Here is a 27,939-nt window from a genome sequence, read left to right on the forward strand (position 1 = left end):
TGTCTTTTAGACACTACACAAACTACAGAGAATGATCCTTCAACTACAAAAATACGACTTCACGTACAAAGCATACAAAACAAGACACTGACCTCTCTCTCTCTCTCTCTCTCTCTCTCTCTCTCTCTCTCTGTGTGTGAAATGTGAGCTAAAAGTGGATTTTGAGTTCTTCTCAGCTGTAAAAGATCTCCCATTGTTTGAGGAGAAGTGGGCTTACGGAAGAACGGTTTGTTTTGTGGAGGAGGGGAAACTATTTTTTGTTGATGAAATGAGTTGAATATATGTTATTTTGTATTTTTATTTTATTTTATTTTATTTAGGAATAAAAAAAATTTTCATTTCTGAAAAGGCAGTGTGCCATTATTTATGTTAACACTTGAGTATAAAATAAAGGTTTTATAAAAACTCAACAAAAAAAAAAAAAACTCAACTCTCTCTCTCTCTCTCTCAATTCAATTTCAATTCAATTCAATTCAATTTAAGGGCTTTATTGGCATGGGAAACGTGTGTTAACATTGCCAAAGCAAGTGAAGTAGATAGTAAACAAAAGTGAAATAAACAATAAATATTAACAGTAAACATTACACTCAGAAGTTTCAAAAGAATAAAGACATTTCAAATGTCATATTATGTATATATACAGTGTTGTAACAATGTGCAAATAGTTAAAGTACAAATGGGAAAATAAATAAACATAAATATGGGTTGTATTTACAATGGTGTTTGTTCTTCACTGGTTGCCCTTTTCTTGTGGCAACAGGTTTCAAATCTTGCAGCTGTGATGGCACACTGTGGTTTTTCACCCAGTAGATAAGGGAGTTTATCAAAATTGGGTTTGTTTTCGAATTCTTTGTGGATCGCTGTAATCTGAGGGAAATATGTGTCTCTAATATGGTCATACATTTGACAGGAGGTTAGGAAGTGCAGCTCAGTTTCCACCTCATTTTGTGGGCAGTGTGCACATAGCCTGTCTTCTTTTGAGAGCCAGGTCTGCCTACGGCGGCCTTTCTCAATAGCAAGGCTATGCTCACTGAGTCTGTACATAGTCAAAGCTTTCCTTAAGTTTGGGTCAGTCAGTGGTCAGGTATTCTGCCACTGTGTACTCTCTGTTTAGGGCCAAATAGCATTCTAGTTTGCTCTGTTTTTTTGTTTGTTCTTTCCAATGTGTCAAGTAATTCTCTTTTTGTTTTCTCATGATTTGGTTGGGTCTAATTGTGTTGTTGTTGTTGTTGTTGTTGTTGTCCTGGGGCTGTGTGGGGTCTGTTTGTGTTTGTGAACAGAGGCCCAGGACAAGCTTACTTAGGGGACTCTTCTCCAAGTTCATCTCTCTGTAGGTGATGGCTTTGTTATGGAAGGTTTGGGAATCGCTTCCTTTTAAGTGGTTATAGAATTTAACGGCTCTTTTCTGGATTTTGATAATTAGCGGGTATTGGCCTAATTCTGCTCTGCATGCATTATTTGGTGTTTTACGTTGTACACTGAGGATGTTTTTGCAGAATTCTGCATGCAGAGTCTCAATTTGGTGTTTGTCCCATTTTGTGAATTCTTGGTTGGTGAGCGGACCCCAGACCTCAGAACCATAAAGGGCAATGGGTTCTATAACTGATTCAAGTATTTTTAGCCAGATCCTAATTGGTATGTCAAATTGTATGTTCCTTTTGATGGCATAGAAGGCCCTTCTTGCCTTGTCTCTCAGATCGTTCACAGCTTTGTGGAAGTTACCTGTGGCGCTGATGTTTAGGCCGAGGTATGTATAGTTTTTTGTGTGCTCTAGGGCAACGGTGTCTAGATGGAATTTGTATTTGTGGTCCTGGCAACTGGACCTTTTTTGGAACACCATTATTTTTGTCTTACTGAGATTTACTGTCAGGGCCCAGGTCTGACAGAATCTGTGCAGAACATCTAGGTGCTGCTGAAGGCCCTCCTTGGTTGGTGACAGAAGCACCAGATCATCAGCAAACAGAAGACATTTGACTAGCCAACAAGACAAAATAGGTTTCAAGGGAACACACAGCAACACATTAAATTACTATTCTATTCTATTTATGGGAACACCTATAGGGAACACGCATAGGGAACGTGCATAGGAAATGTTTAGTCTGTCTGCATTACCAGTGTCTATTGGTAGCTTATAATGACAGACTCAATCACAAGGGATGACCGCGAATAAATGTTAGCTTTGCTGTTAGCTGATTGCTTATCTGCTGAGACAGGGTGGTAGATGTTAAACCCCAGCTCTAGAACATAAGGATTAACAGATTTGTTTCAGACATGAAGCCGTCACTTTCTTAGAGATTGAAGACAGAATACAAGAATGTGTGAATGTAAATGTAGGTTGACTTGGATGGTGTGGGGTATGCCATTTGTTACAAAGGGGAGGTGACAAACTAATATTTAATGAAACAAATATTAGATAGGCCTACAGCAAAATTACTAAATTGTTATGTTGCTTTTAAAGCGCATTGATACATAGGCTAAATGTTTTGATGCATGTGGATTTCCAGTTGGGTGCCAGCGTCCTAATGATTGGGAGTGGTGCTGAAAGGACAGCTACTGCACCATACACAGAGCCTTTCGTTTCAGCAAAATAATGGCTATTCTGTTCTATTTAATTATATGGGGACACGTTCTGTACAACCACATGGTGTGCATGTTTCAAAATATAAATGTCACGCCCTGGCTCTGGGGACTCTAGTATGTTGAGCCAGGGTGTGAGTTTTCATTTGTTTTTTGTTCTAGGTTAGTATTTCTAGGTTGGCCAGTGTGGTTCTCAATCAGAGGCAACGTGTATCAGCTGTTGCTTGTTGTCTCTGATTGGGAAGCATACTTAGGCAGCCAGTTTTCCCACAGTGTTTGTGGGATCTTGTTCCTGTTTAGGTTTGTGTCTGAACCGAGGACGTCACGTTATCGTTTATTGTTTTGTTCGTGGTATTACTCAAATAATAAAGATATGTTCACCTTCCACGCTGCGCCTTGGTCCTCTGTTCCCGACGATCGTGACAGAAGATCCCACCAAGACTGGATCAAGCAGCGTGTCCAGGAGCCATCGCCAGGGAGATCTCTAGCGGATCTCCTTCGCCTCCTCGACTGGGTCAAGCCGTGTGAGGAAGAGAGAGGCTGGACTTGGAAGCAGAAGGGCGAAAGTCTGGCGAGAGACATGGAGACCTGGTCCACGGGTAGGAGAGACGGCCAGAAATTTTTTAGGGGGGGGCTCACGCCGTGGACGACGGGGCAGCAGGAGGCCGCCAGGTTACGGGAGTCACTGGTCACCAGGGGGAAAGAGGATGTAGAGGCACGGCGAGAGGTACTGGGGTGTGTTGCCAGTCCGGTCCGGCATGTTCCTGATCCCCGCGTAGGGCCAGTGGTGTGTGTTCCCAGTACAGTCCGGCCCGTTCCTGCTCCCCGCACCAAGCCATTGGTGCGCTTCGCCAGCCCGGTCCGGTCCGCTCCTGCTCCCCGCACCAAGTCAGTTGTGCGCTTCATCAGCCCGGTCCGGCCCGCTCCTGCTCCCCGCACCAAGTCAGTGGTGCGTTTCGTCAGCCCAGCTCGGCCCGTTCCTGCTCCCCGCACCAAGTCAGTGGTGCGCTTCGTCAGCCCGGCTCGGCCCGTTCCTGCTCCCCGCACCAAGTCAGTGGTGCGCTTCGTCAGCCCGGTCCGGCCCCCTCCTGCTCCCCGCACCAAGTCAGGGGTGTGTTTCGTCAGCCCGGCTCGGCCCGTTCCTGCTCCCCACACCAGGCCAGTGGTGTGCGTCGTCAGTCCGGCACAGCCCGTACCTGTTCCACCGGTGCCTGGTTCGGCACGGGTCAGCTGCTTCGCGCCGGAGCTGGAGCAATCCACTCCACCAGTGTGCAGTCCAGCTCCGGTCAGCAGGGCCAGACCGGACCAGGGGTACTTTGGGGGGTTAGAGAGGGAGTGGGGATCATGCCCGGATCCGCCGCCTAGGCGGAGTGCCCACCCGGTCCCTCCCCTGTGGTGTTTGGTTGGCGCGGTCGGAGTCCGCGCCTATGGGGGGGGGGGGGTACTGTCACGCCCTGGCTCTGGGGACTCTAGTATGTTGAGCCAGGGTGTGAGTTTTCATTTGTTTTTCGTTCTAGGTTAGTATTTCTAGGTTGGCCAGTGTGGTTCTCAATCAGAGGCAACGTGTATCAGCTGTTGCTTGTTGTCTCTGATTGGGACCCATACTTAGGCAGCCAGTTTTCCCACAGTGTTTGTGAGATCTTGTTCCTGTTTAGGTTTGTGTCTGAACCGAGGACGTCACGTTATCGTTTGTTGTTTTGTTCGTGGTATTACTCAAATAATAAAGATATGTTCACCTTCCACGCTGCGCCTTGGTCCTCTGTTCCCGACGATCGTGACAATAAATGGATCAAAAGTGTTTAATGCTTTCTAATTCCATATGCTCCTTGTTGTAACACCCACCCGTAGTATGCGCTCCAGCAGGTATATCTCACTGGTCATCCCCAAAGCCAACACCTCCTTTGGCCGCCATTCCTTCCAGTTCTCTGCTGCCAATGACTGGAACGAATTGCAAAAATCTCTGAAGCTGGAGACTCTTATCTCCCTCACTAACTTTAAGCATCAGTTGTCAGAGCACCTTACCGATCACTACACCTGTACACAGCCCATCTGAAATTAGCCCACCCAACTACCTCATCCCCATATTGTTATTTATTTTGCTCATTTGCACATCATCTCTTGCACATCTATCATTCCAGTGTTAATACTAATTGTAATTATTTTGCACTATAGCCTATTTATTGCCTTACCTCCATAACTTGCTACATTTGCACACACTGTATATATATTTTCTGTTGTATTTTTGACTTTATGTTTTGTTTTACCCCATATGTAACTCTGTGTTGTTGTTTTTATCGCACTGCTTTGCTTTATCTTGGCCAGTTCGCAGTTGTAAATGAGAACTTGTTCTCAACTGGCTTACCTGGTTAAATAAAGGTGAAACAAAAATTTTCTGCATGTTCCTAACTAAGGTTGGATATGCTGGGCTATGTGACGTTTGATTGAGTCCTCTACCTCCATTGGCCTCTGAAAACATAGCATCCTCCTGACGAGTTGTGTGATTAGGGACATTTTACCTAATGACTCTATCACAGGGCAGCAGTTCATTGCAATGACCTCCATAGCATGGATAGTGGTGCACCATCCCGTCCTCTTTCCCTTGTTTTGTTATCGCCCAAAGGTGTATTGTACAAATCCCTGGGAAAGGTCACATCAGCAGCCATGTGAGTAATGAGGCAGTAAGCATTTATCCTTTGTTGATGGAAACAAATGTGTTTCTACTGAACTGGATGGAGCACAGATAGGAGTTTGGTTTCACTTGTGCTAAATGAAACAGGTCCAACTTAATATACAATTGATCCTCAGATAAAAGCTCATACATTTTACTTGTATTCTTATGTGAGTGGTGTGGTGTATTTCTTTGATTGATTGAAATGTAATGGATGCTTTATATAGAAAACAGAGGGGAGTTTTGAGATCCATTATACACATTGTGGATCGTACGAGAACCAGTGTACCGGAGATTCCTTTCCTTTTCAAACACAACAGCTTGCCATGTCATTGGCCACTCAGAAACTCTACATCGCCTTGAGTTATGCAGTTACTCTGATGTGGGTCAACCATGTCATGTTGTCCTTCTCTTTGAGGAACTGTTTGATCTGGACTTGAAATGACTCTAATGCAAACCTACATACTTTGATGACCACTAATCTCTTTATGTGTACGTTTTCAGTGACCTGTTACTATATAATTTTGGTTTCGAGATTAGCGAAATAATCCAGATAGCTAAAGTGATAACATGAGATTGAATCTGTCTTGGAGATAGCCAGGCCTGTTGCTGATGATTTCCCATCTCTCCACTAGTGAAGCCTGTCATGTTTGAGCTTCCCATCTCTCCACCAGTGAAGCCCATCGTGGCTGAGCTGCCCATCTCTCCACTAGTGAAGCCTGTCATGTTTGAGCTGCCCATCTCTTCACCAGTGGAGCCCATCGTGGCTGAGCTGCCCATCTCTCCACCAGTGGAGCCCATCGTGGCTGAGCTGCCCATCTCTTCACCAGTGAAGCCCATTGTGGTTGAACGGCCCATCTCTTCACCAGTGGAGCCCATAGTGGTTGAACGGCCCATCTCTCCAGTGGTAGCTGAGTCTCTTCAGAGATTTGAGGTAGGCTACTCACTCCAAACAGTCCCTTTTAATTTGTAAATCATAGTCCTATTTTAACTGCAATCAGCAAGTCTCATGTTTATATTTCTTGTTTATGTCCTTTCCCGGTTTGCCCCACTACCGCAGAAAAATAAGCAGCTGAAGGGTCTGAAACAGCAACATAAAAAAAGACAAAAAGACATGGAAACTTCAGTTCCACAGACCAAAACTACTCCACCTCCTCCCTGCCTATCGGATTATTTCCCTCCACCACAGGGAGGCCAAGGGGCACAGGATTTCTTCAATTCACCTCCACCACAGGGATGACAAAGGGCACAGGATTGCTTTAATTCACCTCCACCACAGGGATGCCAAGGGGCACAGCATTGCTTTAATTCACCTCCACCACAAGGATGCCAAGGGGCACAGGATTTCTTCAATTCACCTCCACCACAGGGAAGCCAAGGGGCACAGGATTATTTCAATTCACCTTCACCACAGGGATGCCAAAGGGCAAAGGATTTCTTCAATTCACTTCCACCACAGGGATGCCAAGGCACACAGGATTTCTTCCCTCCACATCCAGTGGAGCCCATCGTGGTTGAACGGCCCATCTCTCCACCAGTGGAGCCCATCGTGGCTGAGCTACCCATCTCTCCACCAGTGAAGCCCATCATGGTTGAGCTTCCCATCTCTCCACCAGTGGAGCCCATCGTGGTTGAACGGCCCATCTCTTCACCAGTGAAGCCCATTGTGGTTGAACGGCCCATCTCTTCACCAGTGGAGCCCATAGTGGTTGAACGGCCCATCTCTCCAGTGGTAGCTGAGTCTCTTCAGAGATTTGAGGTAGGCTACTCACTCCAAACAGTCCCTTTTAATTTGTAAATCATAGTCCTATTTTAACTGCAATCAGCAAGTCTCATGTTTATATTTCTTGTTTATGTCCTTTCCCGGTTTGCCCCACTACCGCAGAAAAATAAGCAGCTGAAGGGTCTGAAACAGCAACATAAAAAAAGACAAAAAGACATGGAAACTTCAGTTCCACAGACCAAAACTACTCCACCTCCTCCCTGCCTATCGGATTATTTCCCTCCACCACAGGGAGGCCAAGGGGCACAGGATTTCTTCAATTCACCTCCACCACAGGGATGCCAAAGGGCACAGGATTGCTTTAATTCACCTCCACCACAGGGATGCCAAGGGGCACAGCATTGCTTTAATTCACCTCCACCACAAGGATGCCAAGGGGCACAGGATTTCTTCAATTCACCTCCACCACAGGGAAGCCAAGGGGCACAGGATTTTTTCAATTCACCTCCACCACAGGGATGCCAAAGGGCAAAGGATTTCTTCAATTCACTTCCACCACAGGGATGCCAAGGCACACAGGATTTCTTCCCTCCACATCCAGTTGAACCCATCGTGGTTGAACGGCCCATCTCTCCACCAGTGGAGCCCATCGTGGCTGAGCTGCCCATCTCTCCACCAGTGAAGCCCATCATGGTTGAGCTTCCCATCTCTCCACCAGTGAAGACCATCGTGGCTGAGCTGCCCATCTCTCCACCAGTGAAGCCCATCGTGGCTGAGCTGCCCATCTCTCCACTAGTGAAGCCTGTCATGTTTGAGCTGCCCATCTCTTCACCAGTGGAGCCCATCATGGTTGAGCTTCCCATCTCTCCACCAGTGAAGCCCATCATGGTTGAGCTTCCCATCTCTCCACCAGTGAAGCCCATCGTGGCTGAGCTGCCCATCTCTCCACTAGTGAAGCCTGTCATGTTTGAGCTGCCCATCTCTTCACCAGTGGAGCCCATCGTGGTTGAACGGCCCATCTCTCCACCAGTGAAGCCCATCGTGGCTGAGCTGCCCATCTCTCCACTAGTGAAGCCTGTCATGTTTGAGCTGCCCATCTCTTCACCAGTGGAGCCCATCATGGTTGAGCTTCCCATCTCTCCACCAGTGAAGCCCATCATGGTTGAGCTTCCCATCTCTCCACCAGTGAAGCCCATCGTGGCTGAGCTGCCCATCTCTCCACTATTGAAGCCTGTCATGTTTGAGCTGCCCATCTCTTCACCAGTGGAGCCCATAGTGGTTGAACGGCCCATCTCTCCAGTGGGAGCTGAGTCTCTTCAGAGATTTAACGTAGGCTACTCACTCCAAACTGTCCCTTTTAATATGTACATCACGGTCGTATTTTAACTGCAATCAGCAATTCTCACGTTTATATGTTGTTGTTTTTTTACTTTAGCTTATTTAGTAAATATTTTCTTAACACTTATTTTCTTAAAACGTAATTGTTTGTTCAGGGCTTGTGAGCAAGCATTTCACGGTAAGGTCAACACCTGTTGTATTCGGTGGATTTGACAAATACAATTAATAGATTTTATTTTATTTGTTTATGTCCTTTCCCAGTTTGCCCCACCACCGCGGAAAAATAAGCCACTGAAGGATCTAACACAGCGACATAAAAAAAGACAGAAAGACATAGAAACTTCAGTTCCACAGGCCAGACCTACTCCACCTCCTCCCTGCCTATCGGATTATTTCCCTTCACCTACACCACAGAGATGCCAAAGGGCCCAGGATTTCTTCAATTCACCTCCACCACAGGGATGCCAATGGCCAAAGGATTTCTTCAATTCACCTCCACCACAGGGATGCCAAAGGGCACAGGATTTCTTCAATTCACCTCCACCACAGGGATGCCAAAGGGCCCAGGATTTCTTCAATTCACCTCCACCACAGGGATGCCAAAGGGCCCAGGATTTCTTCAATTCACCTCCACCACAGGGTTGCCAAAGGGCCCAGAATTGGTTCGATTCACCTCCACCACAGGGTTGCCAAAGGGCCCAGAATGTCTTCCATTCACCTCCACCACAGGGTTTCCAAAGGGCCAAGGATTTCTTCGATTCACCTCCACCACAGGGTTTCCAAAGAGCCCAAAATGGAGTTAACCCATATTCAATGAAAGCAGGTGATTATGCTTTAGCTAGCTCACATTTCACAGAGAGAGAGAGAGAGAGAGAGAGAGAGAGAGAGAGAGAGAGAGAGAGAGAGAGAGAGAGAGAGAGAGAGGTCAGCTAGTCATATACCTTATATAACTCTGATTTCCATTCGTAACAGGTGCTCCAATTAGCAAATATTCAGGTTATCCAGGTACAACTACCAAAGCTGGGCCTGGAATATCAGACACTGCCCTGGCTCACATGCTCAGACCTCTCTCACCGATGTGTGTGCCGGAAGGTAAGTGACCTTTTGGATAGTAAATATCCTCTCTACTCTTGTAACAAGCCTGATTGGGCTGGTGAGCAAAATAATGTCCACCATTGACTACTCTATATCCTAACAGGGTTCAGACTTCAATTAATGTTTTTCTCTAGCACAGGGTTTACATTTAGTTAACAATTGATTAAGACTCTCCTGAATTGTGTTCAGATGATGGTGAATGGGACTCTGGTTGGGATCACATGTCCACCCCTGGGACTTCTACATGTGTTGACTCTTCCCCTGGACATTTTAAGGCTTTTTTAGGTACTACATGATTTAATCCAACTTACTTTTTTGCCACAACAATCCAAATTAATCTATTTTAGTCAATGTAATTCTGAGGTTGATATAAGTGCACCTTTTCAACAGTAAACTATGTTTGTGGTAAGGGATGTCACTAATTTTCTCTTTCTCACATAGGCTATTTTGCCAGAAAAAAAAGGATGCAGTGGAGCATAGCATACTTAGAAAAAATAAATAAACTCAAGCATCTTGTGCTTATAATACTTCTTATAAAATCCAATGAGACAAAGTTTGCTTATGCCTGTTATTTATTCATTGTAACTACAGTAGATGTTAAACCAGCACTCCCACACTATCAGTCCATTGGATACCAAAGATACCAAAATTATGTGTGAATCCGTAGCCAGTTTAAATGTTTGTATTTCTGTGACATTGGTAGGTTTTTCTAAGAGGAATAAACCCACACAAATAAGGTGATGGACATCCCATATCAAGATTACATTGCCCACATAATTGATGTCCTGCTTTTCACACCATTGCATGTGAAAACATAATCTCTCTATCTCAGACACGAAAATAATGATTCAACCTAACACTATCAGAGTCCCATTGTTGATAGACTAACACGTGGAGGACGTGAGCTGATGCTGGCTGCTGGCACAATGTCAGATCCAGACATATCCCTTAGGAGGTGGGTGGACTTGAGCTATCATTTCATCAGCAACAGGCCTGGCTATCTCCAAGACAGATTCAATCTCATGTTATCACTTAAGCTATCTGGTTTATCTCGCTAATCTCGAAATCCAAAATGATATAGTAACAGGTCACTGAAAACGTACACATAAAGAGATTAGTGGTCATCAAAGTATGTAGGTTTGCATTAGAGTAATTTCAAGTCCAGATCAAACAGTTCCTCAAAGAGAAGGACAACATGACATGGTTGACCCACATCAGAGTAACTGCATAACTCAAGGCGATGTAGAGTTTCTGAGTGGCCAAAGACATGGCAAGCTGTTGTGTTTGAAAAGGAAAGGAATCTCCGGTACACTGGTTCTCGTACGATCCACAATGTGTATAATGGATCTCAAAACTCCCCTCTGTTTTCTATATATAGCATCCATTACATTTCAATCAATCAAAGAAATACACCACACCACTCACATAAGAATACAAGTAAAATGTATGAGCTTTTATCTGAGGATCAATTGTATATTAAGTTGGACCTGTTTCATTTAGCACAAGTGAAACCAAACTCTTATCTGTGCTCCATCCAGTTCAGTAGAAACACATTTGTTTCCATCAACAAAGGATAAATGCTTACTGCCTCATTACTCACATGGCTGCTGATGTGACCTTTCCCAGGGATTTGTACAATACACCTTTGGGCGATAACAAAACAAGGGAAAGAGGACAGGATGGTGCACCACTATCCATGCTATGGAGGTCATTGCAAAGAACTGCTGCCCTGTGATAGAGTCATTAGGTAAAATTTCCCTAATCACACAACTCGTCAGGAGGATGCTATGTTTTCAGAGGCCAATGGAGGTAGAGGACTCAATCAAACGTCACATAGCCCAGCATATCCAACCTTAGTTAGGAAAATGCAGAATATTTTTTACAATTTTATTTCACCTTTATTTAACCAGGTAAGCCAGTTGAGAACAAGTCCTCATTTACAACTGCGAACTGGCCAAGATAAAGCAAAGCAGTGCGATAAAAACAACAACACAGAGTTACATATGGGGTAAAACAAAACATAAAGTCAAAAATACAACAGAAAATATATATACAGTCTGTGCAAATGTAGCAAGTTATGGAGGTAAGGCAATAAATAGGCTATAGTACAAAATAATTACAATTAGTATTAACACTGGAATGATAGATGTGCAAGAGATGATGTGCAAATAGAGATACTGGGGTGCAAATGAGCAAAATAAATAACAATATGGGGATGAGGTAGTTGGGTGGGCTAATTTCAGATGGGCTGTGTACAGGTGCAGTGATCGGTAAGGTGCTCTGACAACTGATGCTTAAAGTTAGTGAGGGAGATAAGAGTCTCCAGCTTCAGAGATTTTTGCAATTCGTTCCAGTCATTGGCAGCAGAGAACTGGAAGGAATGGCGGCCAAAGGAGGTGTTGGCTTTGGGGATGACCAGTGAGATATACCTGCTGGAGCGCATACTATGGGTGGGTGTTACAACAAGGAGCATATGGAATTAGAAAGCATTAAACACTTTTGATCCATTTATATTTTGAAACATGCACACCATGTGGTTGTACAGAACGTGTCCCCATATAATTAAATAGAACAGAATAGCCATTATTTTGCTGAAACGAAAGGCTCTGTGTATGGTGCAGTAGCTGTCCTTTCAGCACCACTCCCAATCATTAGGACGCTGGCGCCCAACTGGAAATCCACATGCATCAAAACATTTAGCCTATGTATCAATGTGCTTTAAAAGCAACATAACAATTTAGTAATTTTGCTGTAGGCCTATCTAATATTTGTTTCATTAAATATTAGTTTGTCACCTCCCCTTTGTAACAAATGGCATACCCCACACCATCCAAGTCAACCTACATTTACATTCACACATTCTTGTATTCTGTCTTCAATCTCTAAGAAAGTGACGGCTTCATGTCTGAAACAAATCTGTTAATCCTTATGTTCTAGAGCTGGGGTTTAACATCTACCACCCTGTCTCAGCAGATAAGCAATCAGCTAACAGCAAAGCTAACATTTATTCGCGGTCATCCCTTGTGATTGAGTCTGTCATTATAAGCTACCAATAGACACTGGTAATGCAGACAGACTAAACATGTCCTATGCACGGTCCCTATGCGTGTTCCCTATAGGTGTTCCCATAAATAGAACAGAATAGTAATTTAATGTGTTGCTGTGTGTTCCCTTGAAACATATTTTGTCTTGTTGGCTAGGCCTAGGCTACTAGTGGAACATTTGCGGGAAATATTTAGAAACAATCAATCGAGACAAATGTGAGTGACCAAAACTTTACGATAAATTGTTTATTGATTTTCAATTATAAACAAACACAAGGAAGTGGCCAAATATTTGACTCAAATGAACAACCCGTCCCATGTCAATAGTGGTCGCGTGCAGTGTAATTACTTACATTATGACTCAAAGTAGAGTTAAAACATTTACAGAATGAGCTACAGAATCTCTGTGAGTTCCAATCTGACGATTAGTATTGTGACGTTATCTAGCCTATAAATAACCCCGAGCAATCGATTTTCGTTTATTAGTAGCAACGAATTGTTTCTGGAGACTACTACTTGGATCACTCTTTGAAACCATTACGGTCTGTTGTTCCGGATGTTGGAGACCTTACCGTAAATTTTACCGGAGATGTTGGATGGTGCGTCTGTGTTGAAGATTGGCTAACCATGGATCCAGCAACTATGGATCCATATAATGTGAGTAATCAAACACCTCACTCTGGAGCAGGGCGGTAGCGAGTAGCATATTTAGCTCTGGTTCAGGGCGGTAGTGTGAGTTTCTCCACACTATCACCATTGACCAGAGTTAGCAAGTACCCAGTGATTTTTGTTGTTGTTGATTTCAAGTTGAATTCACCTTAGTTGACAACTCAACCAAACTGAATTCCAAACTAGATGTTGAAATTATGTCTGTGCCCAGTGGGTTACTTAAGCAATAAGGCCAGAGGGGGTCTGGTATATTGCCAATATACCAAAGCTAAGGGCTGTTCTTATGCACGACGCAAAGGCACAACGCAACGTGGAGGGCCTGGACACAGCCCTCAGCCATGGTATATTGGCCGTATATCACAAACCCCAGAGGTGCCTTATTGCTATTATAAACTGGTTACCAACGTAATTAGAGTAGAAAAAATAAGTGTTTTGTCATACCCATGGTATACGGTCTGATATACCACGGCTGTCAGCCAATCAGCATTCAGGGCTCAAACCACCCAGTTTATAATGTTCTTTATGTAACGTATTTCTCCAGGAAGTTCTGGCAACATTCAATATGTTTTCTTTTGGTCCATGGAATGTCAGTAGTATGATGTTACAGTCAGAAGATTCCAGGGACATAGGTCTAGGACTGGAAACGTTCCAGTTTGGTCCCCGTTTGGGATCAGGAGTTTTTCAAGATATTCCCAACGTTAGCTGTTTGGTTCCTTAAAACTAGAACCCTTAGTTGCTACATCCATTGTTGGACTTATTAATTAACCTCTACGGCAACTGGTTTGATACATTCACCTCTCTGAAGGTAAATAATGTGCGTTACATTCAGTAATCTTGCTCTGATTAATCTAAATTGTGCCTAAACAGCATTATTATATTGTGGCCTTTCTCTTGCATTTCAAAGATGATGGAACAAAAAAATATATAGAAAACACGTTTTTTTGTTTGTATTATCTTTTACCAGATCTAATGTGTTATATTCTCCTACATTCATTTCACATTTTCACAAACTTCAAAGTGTTTCCTTTAAAATGGTATCAAGAATATGCATATCCTTGCTTCAGGTCCTGAGCTACAGGCATTTAGATTTGGGTATGTCATTTTAGGCAAAAGAAAGTGTACGATCCTTAAGAGGTTAATGATATATACCCATTTGATTCTTGAAGAATGTAATTATAAATGCCTCATGATCTTAATTCAACTGTCATATGTACCCCATCAGAACCCAAAATAGAAGCTTGTTTGACTCCAATGTGTGTAAACAATGTAAATGTAATGAAAACAACACTGTATAACCTTAAAACATGGTTAAAACAGTAATTTTGATATCATGGATGGCCAGCTCTGTCTGAATTTGAGAGTGGTTATATTTCTCCAGGCCCATCCCTTAGTTTTTTACCAAAAGAGAGGTGGGGTGTCCGCTTTGTTATTGTTTCAATTAAGGATTCTAGCTTTAAAAGGTCTCGGTATAATGTTTTCTCCAATACATTCTGAGAACATTAAAAGGGATTCAATTTATACTGTACCTTCCAGCTTTTTTGCTTTGATAACAGGTTTTGCTCTTTAAAGTTGTTCTCACCTGACTGTCTCCATGTTGATTATGTTGTTAAGGCTGATGCAGACGGGTTTTACGTGGCCGATGATTATGGATATTTCCACTGGAATGAAGAACATGGCCATTGGGGTAAGCATTTCACACCTCTGTTGGGTCTTGGTTTAATCATTGTATTACCACTCCTTTATGGAAATGAGAGGATCAAGCTTCTGCTCTCATTCTTTTTACAGAGAGGTGGACCCTAAACAACAACGAGTACAACTATGAGTATGCGTACAAGTATGACCAGGATCAACCTGGTCAAGGGGCCAAATGGGAAATAGAGGCTGGTTCTTCTCAGATTGTCGATGCTCCTGCCCATCTCCCCCTCCCTACTTCCTCTAATCTCCCTCAGCAGAGCCCACAGGAGCAGCCTGGATTCCTCGCAGCATCCCCTTGGCCTCTTGCAAAGTAAGCACTTTGTTCGTTAACACAGCATTGACATCTGCACAGCTACACAATCCACCAGATACATTCATTTTGGGATTTGGAGTGCTATGATTACACTGCCTTTACAGTGAAGTTGATTGAGATGTTGGACCAATGTAATGGAGTTTCAGATTACCTGGATTACCCAGAGTACCTAGATTGAGTTCAGATCTGAAATATAAAGACTGTTTCGTATCCACGGTATGAAGCCTCTTTCCACACATTCTAAACAACCTGGTGTGTTTCCTCTCCTGTAGCGTTGGGACTCTTGAGGAGATGATTGAGATTGCATGGCAGAAGTGTCAGGAGTACCAATCTAAGTTCTTCATGTGGTATTGTGTTACCCTGTTGTGCACACAGAGTAGGGCACAGGTACGTTTATTCGTTGGATGAGACAGCAGAGTTAGAATGGATGATGAGGGAGGGGATGATTATTATGGTTTGCATATTCATAAGTAAGCAAACAGATATGTTTTAGGCCATGCGTCTATTACATTGTAATTGATTATATGTTGTTTCTGGACTAAACTTCTCTTTCTATACCACTATCTATAGCCCATCTCTCCACCAGTGAAGCCCATCGTGGCTGAGCTGCCCATCTCTCCACCAGTGAAGCCCATCGTGGCTGAGCTGCCCATCTCTCCACCAGTGAAGCCCATCATGGTTGAGCTTCCCATCTCTCCACCAGTGAAGCCCATAGTGGTTGAGTTGCCCATCTCTCCACCAGTGAAGCCCATCGTGGCTGAGCTGCCCATCTCTCCACCAGTGAAGCCCATCATGGTTGAGCTTCCCATCTCTCCACCAGTGAAGCCCATCGTGGCTGAGCTGCCCATCTCTCCACCAGTGAATACCATCATGGTTGAGCTTCCCATCTCTCCACCAGTGAAGCCCATCGTGGCTGAGCTGCCCATCTCTCCACTAGTGAATCCTGTCATGTTTGAGCTTCCCATCTCTCCACCAGTGAAGCCCATCGTAGCTGAGCTGCCCATCTCTCCACCAGTGAAGCCAATCATGGTTGAGCTGCCCATCTCTCCACTAGTGAAGCCTGTCATGTTTGAGCTTCCCATCTCTCCACCAGTGAAGCCCATCGTGGCTGAGCTGCCCATCTCTCCAATTATGAAGCCTGTCATGTTTGAGCTGAAGGGTCTGCTGAAGGGTCTGAAACAGCAACATAAAAAAGACAAAAAGACATGGAAACTTCAGTTCCACAGACCAAAACTACTCCACCTCCCTGCCTATCGGATTATTTCCCTCCACCACAGGGAGGCCAAGGGGCACAGGATTTCTTCAATTCACCTCCACCACAGGGATGCCAAAGGGCACAGGATTTCTTCAATTCACCTCCACCACAGGGATGCCAAAGGGCACAGGATTGCTTTAATTCACCTCCACCAATGGGATGCCAAGGGGCACATGATTTCTTCCCTCCACATCCAATGGAGCCCATCGTGGTTGAGCTGCCCATCTCTCCACCAGTGAAGCCCATCATGGTTGAGCTTCCCATCTCTCCACCAGTGAAGCCCATCGTGGCTGAGCTGCCCATCTCTCCACCAGTGAAGCCCATCATGGTTGAGCTTCCCATCTCTCCACCAGTGAAGCCCATCGTGGCTGAGCTGCTCATCTCTCCACTAGTGAAGCCAGTCATGTTTGAGCTTCCCATCTCTCCACCAGTGAAGCCCATCGTGGCTGAGCTGCCCATCTCTCCACCAGTGAAGCCAATCATGGTTGAGCTTCCCATCTCTCCACCAGTGAAGCCCATCATGGTTGAGCTTCCCATCGCTCCACCAGTGAAGCCCATCGTGGCTGAGCTGCCATCTCTCCACTAGTGAAGCCTGTCATATTTGAGCTTCCCATCTCTCCACCAGTGAAGCCCATCGAGGCTGAGCTGCCCATCTCTCCAATTATGAAGCCTGTAATGTTTGAGCTGAAGGGTCTGCTGAAGGGTCTGAAACAGCAACATAAAAAAAGACAAAAAGACATGGAAACTTCAGTTCCACAGACCAAAACTACTCCACCTCCTCCCTGCCTATCGGATTATTTCCCTCCACCACAGGGAGGCCAAGGGGCACAGGATTTCTTCAATTCACCTCCACCACAGGGATGCCAAAGGGCACAGGATTTCTTCAATTCACCTCCACCACAGGGATGCCAAAGGGCACAGGATTGCTTTAATTCACCTCCACCACAGGGATGCCAAGGGGCATATGATTTCTTCCCTCCACATCCAATGGAGCCCATCGTGGTTGAGCTGCCCATCTCTCCACCAGTGAAGCCCATCATGGTTGAGCTTCCCATCTCTCCACCAGTGAAGCCCATCGTGGCTGAGCTGCCCATCTCTCCACCAGTGAAGCCCATCATGGTTGAGCTTCCCATCTCTCCACCAGTGAAGCCCATCGTGGCTGAGCTGCTCATCTCTCCACTAGTGAAGCCTGTCATGTTTGAGCTTCCCATCTCTCCACCAGTGAAGCCCATTGTGGCTGAGCTGCCCATCTCTCCACCAGTGAAGCCAATCATGGTTGAGCTTCCCATCTCTCCACCAGTGAAGCCCATCATGGTTGAGCTTCCCATCGCTCCACCAGTGAAGCCCATCGTGGCTGAGCTGCCCATCTCTCCACTAGTGAAGCCTGTCATGTTTGAGCTTCCCATCTCTCCACCAGTGAAGCCCATCGAGGCTGAGCTGCCCATCTCTCCAATTATGAAGCCTGTAATGTTTGAGCTGAAGGGTCTGCTGAAGGGTCTGAAACAGCAACATAAAAAAAGACAAAAAGACATGGAAACTTCAGTTCCACAGACCAAAACTACTCCACCTCCTCCCTGCCTATCGGATTATTTCCCTCCACCACAGGGAGGCCAAGGGGAACAGGATTTCTTCAATTCACCTCCACCACAGGGATGCCAAAGGGCACAGGATTTCTTCAATTCACCTCCACCACAGGGATGCCAAAGGGCACAGGATTGCTTTAATTCACCTCCACCACATGGATGCCAAGGGGCACAGGATTTCTTCCCTCCACATCCAATGGAGCCCATCGTGGTTGAGCTGCCCATCTCTCCACCAGTGAAGCCCATCCTGGTTGAGCTTCCCATCTCTCCACCAGTGAAGCCCATCGTGGCTGAGCTGCCCATCTCTCCACCAGTGAAGCCCATCATGGTTGAGCTTCCCATCTCTCCACCAGTGAAGCCCACCATGGCTGAGCTGCCCATCTCTCCACTAGTGAAGCCTGTCATGTTTGAGCTTCCCATCTCTCCACCAGTGAAGCCCATCGTGGCTGAGCTGCCCATCTCTCCACCAGTGAAGCCAATCATGGTTGAGCTTCCCATCTCTCCACCAGTGAAGCCCATCATGGTTGAGCTTCCCATCTCTCCACCAATGAAGCCCATCGTGGCTGAGCTGCCCATCTCTCCACTAGTGAAGCCTGTCATGTTTGAGCTTCCCATCTCTCCACCAGTGAAGCCCATCGTGGCTGAGCTGCCCATCTCTCCAATTATGAAGCCTGTAATGTTTGAGCTGAAGGGTCTGCTGAAGGGTCTGAAACAGCAACATAAAAAAAGACAAAAAGACATGGAAACTTCAGTTCCACAGACCAAAACTACTCCACCTCCTCCCTGCCTATCGGATTATTTCCCTCCACCACAGGGAGGCCAAGGGGAACAGGATTTCTTCAATTCACCTCCACCACAGGGATGCCAAAGGGCACAGGATTTCTTCAATTCACCTCCACCACAGGGATGCCAAAGGGCACAGGATTGCTTTAATTCACCTCCACCACAGGGATGCCAAGGGGCACAGGATTTCTTCCCTCCACATCCAATGGAGCCCATCGTGGTTGAGCTGCCCATCTCTCCACCAGTGAAGCCCATCATGGTTGAGCTTCCCATCTCTCCACCAGTGAAGCCCATCGTGGCTGAGCTGCCCATCTCTCCACCAGTGAAGCCCATCATGGTTGAGCTTCCCATCTCTCCACCAGTGAAGCCCATCATGGTTGAGCTTCCCATCTCTCCACCAGTGAAGCCCATCGTGGCTGAGCTGCCCATCTCTCCACTAGTGAAGCCTGTCATGTTTGAGCTTCCCATCTCTCCACCAGTGAAGCCCATCGTGGCTGAGCTGCCCATCTCTCCAATTATGAAGCATGTCATGTTTGAGCTGAAGGGTCTGCTGAAGGTTCTGAAACAGCAACATAAAAAAAGACAAAAAGACATGGAAACTTCAGTTCCACAGACCAAAACTACTCCACCTCCTCCCTGCCTATCGGATTATTTCCCTCCACCACAGGGAGGCCAAGGGGCACAGGATTTCTTCAATTCACCTCCACCACAGGGATGCCAAAGGGCACAGGATTTCTTCAATTCACCTCCACCACAGGGATGCCAAAGGGCACAGGATTGCTTTAATTCACCTCCACCACAGGGATGCCAAGGGGCACAGGATTTCTTCCCTCCACATCCAGTGGAGCCCATCGTGGTTGAGCTGCCCATCTCTCCACCAGTGAAGCCCATCATGGTTGAGCTTCCCATCTCTCCACCAGTGAAGCCCATCGTGGCTGAGCTGCCCATCTCTCCACCAGTGAAGCCCATCATGGTTGAGCTTCCCATCTCTCCACCAGTGAAGCCCATCATGGTTGAGCTTCCCATCTCTCCACCAGTGAAGCCCAGCGTGGCTGAGCTGCCCATCTCTCCACTAGTGAAGCCTGTCATGTTTGAGCTTCCCATCTCTCCACCAGTGAAGCCCATCGTGGCTGAGCTGCCCATCTCTCCACCAGTGAAGCCAATCATGGTTGAGCTTCCCATCTCTCCACCAGTGAAGCCCATCATGGTTGAGCTTCCTATCTCTCCACCAGTGAAGCCCATCATGGTTGAGCTTCCCATCTCTCCACCAGTGAAGCCCATCATGGTTGAGCTTCCCATCTCTCCACCAGTGAAGCCCAGCGTGGCTGAGCTGCCCATCTCTCCACTAGTGAAGCCTGTCATGTTTGAGCTTCCCATCTCTCCACCAGTGAAGCCCATCGTGGCTGAGCTGCCCATCTCTCCACCAGTGAAGCCAATCATGGTTGAGCTTCCCATCTCTCCACCAGTGAAGCCCATCATGGTTGAGCTTCCCATCTCTCCACCAGTGAAGCCCATCGTGGCTGAGCTGCCCATCTCTCCACTAGTGAAGCCTGTCATGTTTGAGCTTCCCATCTCTCCACCAGTGAAGCCCATCGTGGCTGAGCTGCCCATCTCTCCAATTATGAAGCCTGTCATGTTTGAGCTGAAGGGTCTGCTGAAGGGTCTGGAAGGGTCTGAAACAGCAACATAAAAAAAGACAAAAAGACATGGAAACTTCAGTTCCACAGACCAAAACTACTCCACCTCCTCCCTGCCTATCGGATTATTTCCCTCCACCACAGGGAGGCCAAGGGGCACAGGATTTCTTCAATTCACCTCCACCACAGGGATGCCAAAGGGCACAGGATTTCTTCAATTCACATCCACCACAGGGATGCCAAAGGGCACAGGATTGCTTTAATTCACCTCCACCACAGGGATGCCAAGGGGCACAGGATTTCTTCCCTCCACATCCAGTGGAGCCCATCGTGGTTGAGCTGCCCATCTCTCCACCAGTGAAGCCCATCATGGTTGAGCTTCCCATCTCTCCACCAGTGAAGCCCATCGTGGCTGAGCTGCCCATCTCTCCACCAGTGAAGCCCATCATGGTTGAGCTTCCCATCTCTCCACCAGTGAAGCCCATCATGGTTGAGCTTCCCATCTCTCCACCAGTGAAGCCCAGCGTGGCTGAGCTGCCCATCTCTCCACTAGTGAAGCCTGTCATGTTTGAGCTTCCCATCTCTCCACCAGTGAAGCCCATCGTGGCTGAGCTGCCCATCTCTCCACCAGTGAAGCCAATCATGGTTGAGCTGCCCATCTCTCCACCAGTGAAGCCCATCATGGTTGAGCTTCCCATCTCTCCACCAGTGAAGCCCATCGTGGCTGAGCTGCCCATCTCTCCACTAGTGAAGCCTGTCATGTTTGAGCTTCCCATCTCTCCACCAGTGAAGCCCATCGTGGCTGAGCTGCCCATCTCTCCAATTATGAAGCCTGTCATGTTTGAGCTGAAGGGTCTGCTGAAGGGTCTGAAACAGCAACATAAAAAAAGACAAAAAGACATGGAAACTTCAGTTCCACAGACCAAAACTACTCCACCTCCTCCCTGCCTATCGGATTATTTCCCTCCACCACAGGGAGGCCAAGGGGCACAGGATTTCTTCAATTCACCTCCACCACAGGGATGCCAAAGGGCACAGGATTTCTTCAATTCACCTCCACCACAGGGATGCCAAAGGGCACAGGATTTCTTCAATTCACCTCCACCACAGGGATGCCAAGGGGCACAGGATTTCTTCAATTCACCTCCACCACAGGGATGCCAAGGCGCACAGGATTTCTTCCCTCCACATCCAGTGGAGCCCATCGTGGTTGAACTTCCGATCTCTCCACCAGTGGAGCCCATAGTGGTTGAGCTGCCCATCTCTCCAGTGGTAGCTGAGTCTCTTCAGAGATTTGAGGTAGGCTACTCACTCCAAACTGTCCCTTTTTAATTTTTACATCACGGTCGTATTTTAACTGCAATCAGCAATTCTCACGTTTATATGTTGTTGTTTTTTTGTTTTTTTTACTTTAGCTTATTTAGTAAATATTTTCTTAACACTTATTTTCTTAAAACGTAATCGTTGGTTCAGGGCTTGTGAGCAAGCATTTCACGGTAAGGTCAACACCTGTTGTATTCGGTGTATTTGACAAATACAATTAGATTTGATTTGATTTGTTTATGTCTTTTCCCAGTTTGCCCCACCACCACGGAAAAATAAGCCACTGAAGGATCTAACACAGCGACATAAAAAAAGACAGAAAGACATGGAAACTTCAGTTCCACAGGCCAGACCTACTCTGCCTCCTCCCAGCCTATCGGATTATTTCCCTTCACCTACACCACAGAGATGCCAAAGGACCCAGGATTTCTTCCCTCCACCTCCAGTGAAGCCCATCGTGGCTGAGCTGCCCATCTCTCCACCAGTGAAGCCTGTCATGTTTGAGCTGCCCATCTCTTCACCAGTGAAACCCATCGTGGTTGAACGGCCCATCTCTCCACCAGTGAAGCCTGTCATGGTTGAACGGCCCATCTCTCCAGTGGTAGCTGAGTCTCTTCAGAGATTTGAGGTAGGCTACTCACTCCAAACTGTCCCTTTTAATTTGTAAATCATAGTCCTATTTTAACTGCAATTAGCAATTCAAATGTTTATATTGCTTGTTTATGTCCTTTCCCAGTTTTCCCCACTACCGCAGAAAAATAAGCAGCTGAAAGGTCTGAAACAGCAACATAAAAAAAGACAAAAAGACATGGAAACTTCAGTTCCACAGACCAAAACTACTCCACCTCCTCCCTGCCTATCGGATTATTTCCCTCCACCACAGGGAGGCCAAGGGGCACAGGATTTCTTCAATTCACCTCCACCACAGGGATGCCAAAGGGCACAGGATTGCTTTAATTCACATCCACCACAGGGATGCCAAGGGGCACAGGATTTCTTTAATTCACCTCCACCACAGGGATGCCAAAGGGTACAGGATTTCTTCAATTCACCTCCACCACAGGGATGCCAAAGGGCACAGGATTTCTTCAATTCACCTCCACCACAGGGATGCCAAAGGGCACAGGATTTCTTCAATTCACCTCCACCACAGGGATGCCAAGGGGCACAGGATTTCTTCAATTCACCTCCACCACAGGGATGCCAAGGCGCACAGGATTTCTTCCCTCCACATCCAGTGGAGCCCATCGTGGTTGAACTTCCGATCTCTCCACCAGTGGAGCCCATAGTGGTTGAGCTGCCCATCTCTCCAGTGGTAGCTGAGTCTCTTCAGAGATTTGAGGTAGGCTACTCACTCCAAACTGTCCCTTTTTAATTTTTACATCACGGTCGTATTTTAACTGCAATCAGCAATTCTCACGTTTATATGTTGTTGTTTTTTTGTTTTTTTTACTTTAGCTTATTTAGTAAATATTTTCTTAACACTTATTTTCTTAAAACGTAATCGTTGGTTCAGGGCTTGTGAGCAAGCATTTCACGGTAAGGTCAACACCTGTTGTATTCGGTGTATTTGACAAATACAATTAGATTTGATTTGATTTGTTTATGTCTTTTCCCAGTTTGCCCCACCACCACGGAAAAATAAGCCACTGAAGGATCTAACACAGCGACATAAAAAAAGACAGAAAGACATGGAAACTTCAGTTCCACAGGCCAGACCTACTCTGCCTCCTCCCAGCCTATCGGATTATTTCCCTTCACCTACACCACAGAGATGCCAAAGGACCCAGGATTTCTTCCCTCCACCTCCAGTGAAGCCCATCGTGGCTGAGCTGCCCATCTCTCCACCAGTGAAGCCTGTCATGTTTGAGCTGCCCATCTCTTCACCAGTGAAACCCATCGTGGTTGAACGGCCCATCTCTCCACCAGTGAAGCCTGTCATGGTTGAACGGCCCATCTCTCCAGTGGTAGCTGAGTCTCTTCAGAGATTTGAGGTAGGCTACTCACTCCAAACTGTCCCTTTTAATTTGTAAATCATAGTCCTATTTTAACTGCAATTAGCAATTCAAATGTTTATATTGCTTGTTTATGTCCTTTCCCAGTTTTCCCCACTACCGCAGAAAAATAAGCAGCTGAAAGGTCTGAAACAGCAACATAAAAAAAGACAAAAAGACATGGAAACTTCAGTTCCACAGACCAAAACTACTCCACCTCCTCCCTGCCTATCGGATTATTTCCCTCCACCACAGGGAGGCCAAGGGGCACAGGATTTCTTCAATTCACCTCCACCACAGGGATGCCAAAGGGCACAGGATTGCTTTAATTCACATCCACCACAGGGATGCCAAGGGGCACAGGATTTCTTTAATTCACCTCCACCACAGGGATGCCAAAGGGTACAGGATTTCTTCAATTCACCTCCACCACAGGGAAGCCAAGGGGCACAGGATTTCTTCAATTCACCTCCACCACAAGGATGCCAAGGCGCACAGGATTTCTTCCCTCCACATCCAGTGGAGCCCATCGTGGTTGAACGGCCCATCTCTCCAGTGGTAGCTGAGTCTCTTCAGAGATTTGACGTAGGCTACTCACTCCAAACTGTCCCTTTTAATTTGTACATCACGGTCGTATTTTAACTGCAATCAGCAATTCTCACGTTTATATGTTGTTGTTTTTTTACTTTAGCTTATTTAGTAAATATTTTCTTAACACTTATTTTCTTAAAACGTAATTGTTGGTTCAGGGCTTGTGAGCAAGCATTTCACGGTGAGGTCAACACCTGTTGTATTCGGTGCATTTGACAAATACAATTAATAGATTTTATTTGATTTGTTTATGTCCTTTCCCAGTTTGCCCCACCACCGCGGAAAAATAAGCCACTGAGGGATCTAACACAGCGACATAAAAAAAGACAGAAAGACATAGAAACTTCAGTTCCACAGGCTAGACCTACTCCACCTCCTCTCTGCCTATCGGATTATTTCCCTTCACCTACACCACAGAGATGCCAAAGGGCCCAAAATGGAGTTAACCCATATTCAATGAAAGCAGGTGATTATGCTTTAGCTAGCTCACATTTCACACACACACACAGAGAGAGAGAGAGAGAGAGAGAGAGAGAGAGAGAGAGAGAGAGAGAGAGAGAGATGTCAGCTAGTCATATACCTTATATAATTTTACCTAATGACTCTATCACAGGGCAGCAGTTCATTGCAATGACCTCCATAGCATGGATAGTGGTGCACCATCCCGTCCTCTTTCCCTTGTTTTGTTATCGCCCAAAGGTGTATTGTACAAATCCCTGGGAAAGGTCACATCAGCAGCCATGTGAGTAATGAGGCAGTAAGCATTTATCCTTTGTTGATGGAAACAAATGTGTTTCTACTGAACTGGATGGAGCACAGATAAGAGTTTGGTTTCACTTGTGCTAAATGAAACAGGTCCAACTTAATATACAATTGATCCTCAGATAAAAGCTCATACATTTTACTTGTATTCTTATGTGATTGGTGTGGTGTATTTCTTTGATTGATTGAAATGTAATGGATGCTATATATAGAAAACAGAGGGGAGTTTTGAGATCCATTATACACATTGTGGATCGTACGAGAACCAGTGTACCGGAGATTCCTTTCCTTTTCAAACACAACAGCTTGCCATGTCTTTGGCCACTCAGAAACTCTACATCGCCTTGAGTTATGCAGTTACTCTGATGTGGGTCAACCATGTCATGTTGTCCTTCTCTTTGAGGAACTGTTTGATCTGGACTTGAAATTACTCTAATGCAAACCTACATACTTTGATGACCACTAATCTCTTTATGTGTACGTTTTCAGTGACCTGTTACTATATCATTTTGGATTTCGAGATTAGCGAGATAATCCAGATAGCTAAAGTGATAACATGAGATTGAATCTGTCTTGGAGATAGCCAGGCCTGTTGCTGATGAAATGATAGCTCAAGTCCACCCACCTCCTAAGGGATATGTCTGGATCTGACATTGTGCCAGCAGCCAGCATCAGCTCACGTCCTCCACGTGTTAGTCTATCAACAATGGGACTCTGATAGTGTTAGGTTGAATCATTCTTTTCGTGTCTGAGATAGAGAGATTATGTTTTCACATGCAATGGTGGGAAAAGCAGGACATCAATTATGTGGGCAATGTAATCTTGATATGGGATGTCCATCACCTTATTTGTGTGGGTTTATTCCTCTTAGAAAAACCTACCAATATCACAGAAATACAAACATTTAAACTGGCTACGGATTCACACATCATTTTGGTATATTTGGTATCCAATGGACTGATAGTGTGGGAGTGCTGGTTTAACATCTACTGTAGTTACAATGAATAAATAACAGGCATAAGCATACTTTGTCTCATTGGATTTTATAAGAAGTATTATAAGCACAAGATGCTTGAGTTTATTTATTTTTTCTAAGTATGCTATGCTCCACTGCATCCTTTTTTTCTGGCAAAATAGCCTATGTGAGAAAGAGAAAATTAATGACATCCCTTACCACAAACATAGTTTACTGTTGAAAAGGTGCACTTATATCAACCTCAGAATTACATTGACTAAAATAGATTAATTTGGATTGTTGTGGCAAAAAGGTGAGCTGGATTAAATCATGTAGTACCTAAAAAAGCCTTAAAATGTCTAGGGGAAGAGTCAACACATGTAGAAGTCCCAGGGGTGGACATGTGATCCCAACCAGAGTCCCATTCACCATCATCTGAACACAATTCAGGAGAGTCTTAATCAATTGTTAACCAAATGTAAACCATGTGCTAGAGAAAAAAAACATTAATTGAAGTCTGAACCCCGTTAGGATATAGAGTAGTCAATGGTGGACATTATTTTGCTCACCAGCCCAATCAGGCTTATTACAAGAGTAGAGAGGATATTTACTATCCAAAAGGTCACTTACCTTCCGGCACACACATCGGTGAGAGAGGTCTGAGCATGTGAGCCAGGGCAGTGTCTGATATTCCAAGCCCAGCTTTGGTAGTTCTACCTGGATATTTGCTAATTGGAGCACCTGTTACGAATGGAAATCAGTGTTATATAAGGTATATGACTAGCTGACAATTCTCTCTCTCTCTCTCTCTCTCTCTCTCTCTCTCTCTCTCTCTCTCTCTCTCTCTCTCTCTCTCTCTCTCTCTCTCTCTCTCTCTCTCTCTCTCTCTCTCTCTCTCTCTCTCTCTCTCTCTCTCTCTCTCTCTCTCTCTCTCTCTCTCTCTCTCTCTCTCTCTCTCTCTCTCTCTCTCTCTGTGTGTGTGTGAAATGTGAGCTAGCTAAAGCATAATCACCTGCTTTCATTGAATATGGGTTAACGCCATTTTGGGCTCTTTGGAAACCCTGTGGTGGAGGTGAATGGAAGACATTCTGGGCCCTTTGGCAACCCTGTGGTTGAGGTGAATCAAATAAATTCTGGGCCCTTTGGCAACCCTGTGGTGGAGGTGAATTGAAGAAATCCTGGGCCCTTTGGCATCCCTGTGGTGGAGGTGAATTGAAGAAATCCTTTGGCCATTGGCATCCCTGTGGTGGAGGTGAATTGAAGAAATCCTGGGCCCTTTGGCATCTCTGTGGTGTAGGTGAAGGGAAATAATCCGATAGGCAGGGAGGAGGTGGAGTAGTTTTGGTCTGTGGAACTGAAGTTTCCATGTCTTTTTGTCTTTTTTTATGTTGCTGTTTCAGACCCTTGAGCTGATTATTTTTCTGCGGTAGTGGGGCAAACCGGGAAAGGACATAAACAAGCAATATAAACATGAGAATTGCTGATTGCAGTTAAAATAGGACTATGATTTACAAATTAAAAGGGACAGTTTGGAGTGAGTAGCCTACCTCAAATCTCTGAAGAGACTCAGCTACCACTGGAGAGATGGGCCGTTCAACCATGATGGGCTCCACTGGTGAAGTGATGGGCAGCTCAAACATGACAGGCTTCACTGGTGAAGAGATGGGAAGCTCAAACATGACAGGCTTCACTAGTGGAGAGATGGGCCGTTCAACCACTATGGGCTCCACTGGTGAAGAGATGGGCAGCTCAAACATGACAGGCTCCACTGGTGAAGAGATGGGCAACTCAAACATGACAGGCTTCACTAGTGGAGAGATGGGCAGCTCAGCCACGATGGGCTCCACTGGTGGAGAGATGGGAAGCGCAACCATGATGGGCTTCACTGGTGGAGAGATGGGAAGCTCAACCATGATGGGCTTCACTGGTGGAGA

The 27,939-nt window shown here is 45.7% G+C and overlaps 1 protein-coding gene across 1 annotated transcript; it reads left to right on the forward strand.

Annotated features, from left to right (window-relative positions):
* Window positions 1–8,204: 8,204 nt before the first annotated feature.
* LOC311112483 (uncharacterized protein) lies at window positions 8,205–24,455 on the forward strand (the record flags this gene model as incomplete). Its single annotated transcript, XM_084155618.1, has 10 exons — window positions 8,205–8,297; window positions 8,568–8,760; window positions 19,067–19,414; window positions 21,576–21,679; window positions 21,957–22,331; window positions 22,476–22,598; window positions 22,902–23,045; window positions 23,323–23,697; window positions 23,842–23,964; window positions 24,447–24,455. The coding sequence occupies 10 exons, from the start codon at window positions 8,205–8,207 to the stop codon at window positions 24,453–24,455; spliced, it is 1,887 nt and encodes a 628-aa protein (XP_084011744.1).
* Window positions 24,456–27,939: the final 3,484 nt, after the last annotated feature.

This window comes from Coregonus lavaretus (genome assembly GCF_964263955.1).
Source record: "Coregonus lavaretus genome assembly, chromosome: 38".
In the NCBI taxonomy this organism is placed as follows: Eukaryota; Metazoa; Chordata; class Actinopteri; order Salmoniformes; family Salmonidae; genus Coregonus; species Coregonus lavaretus.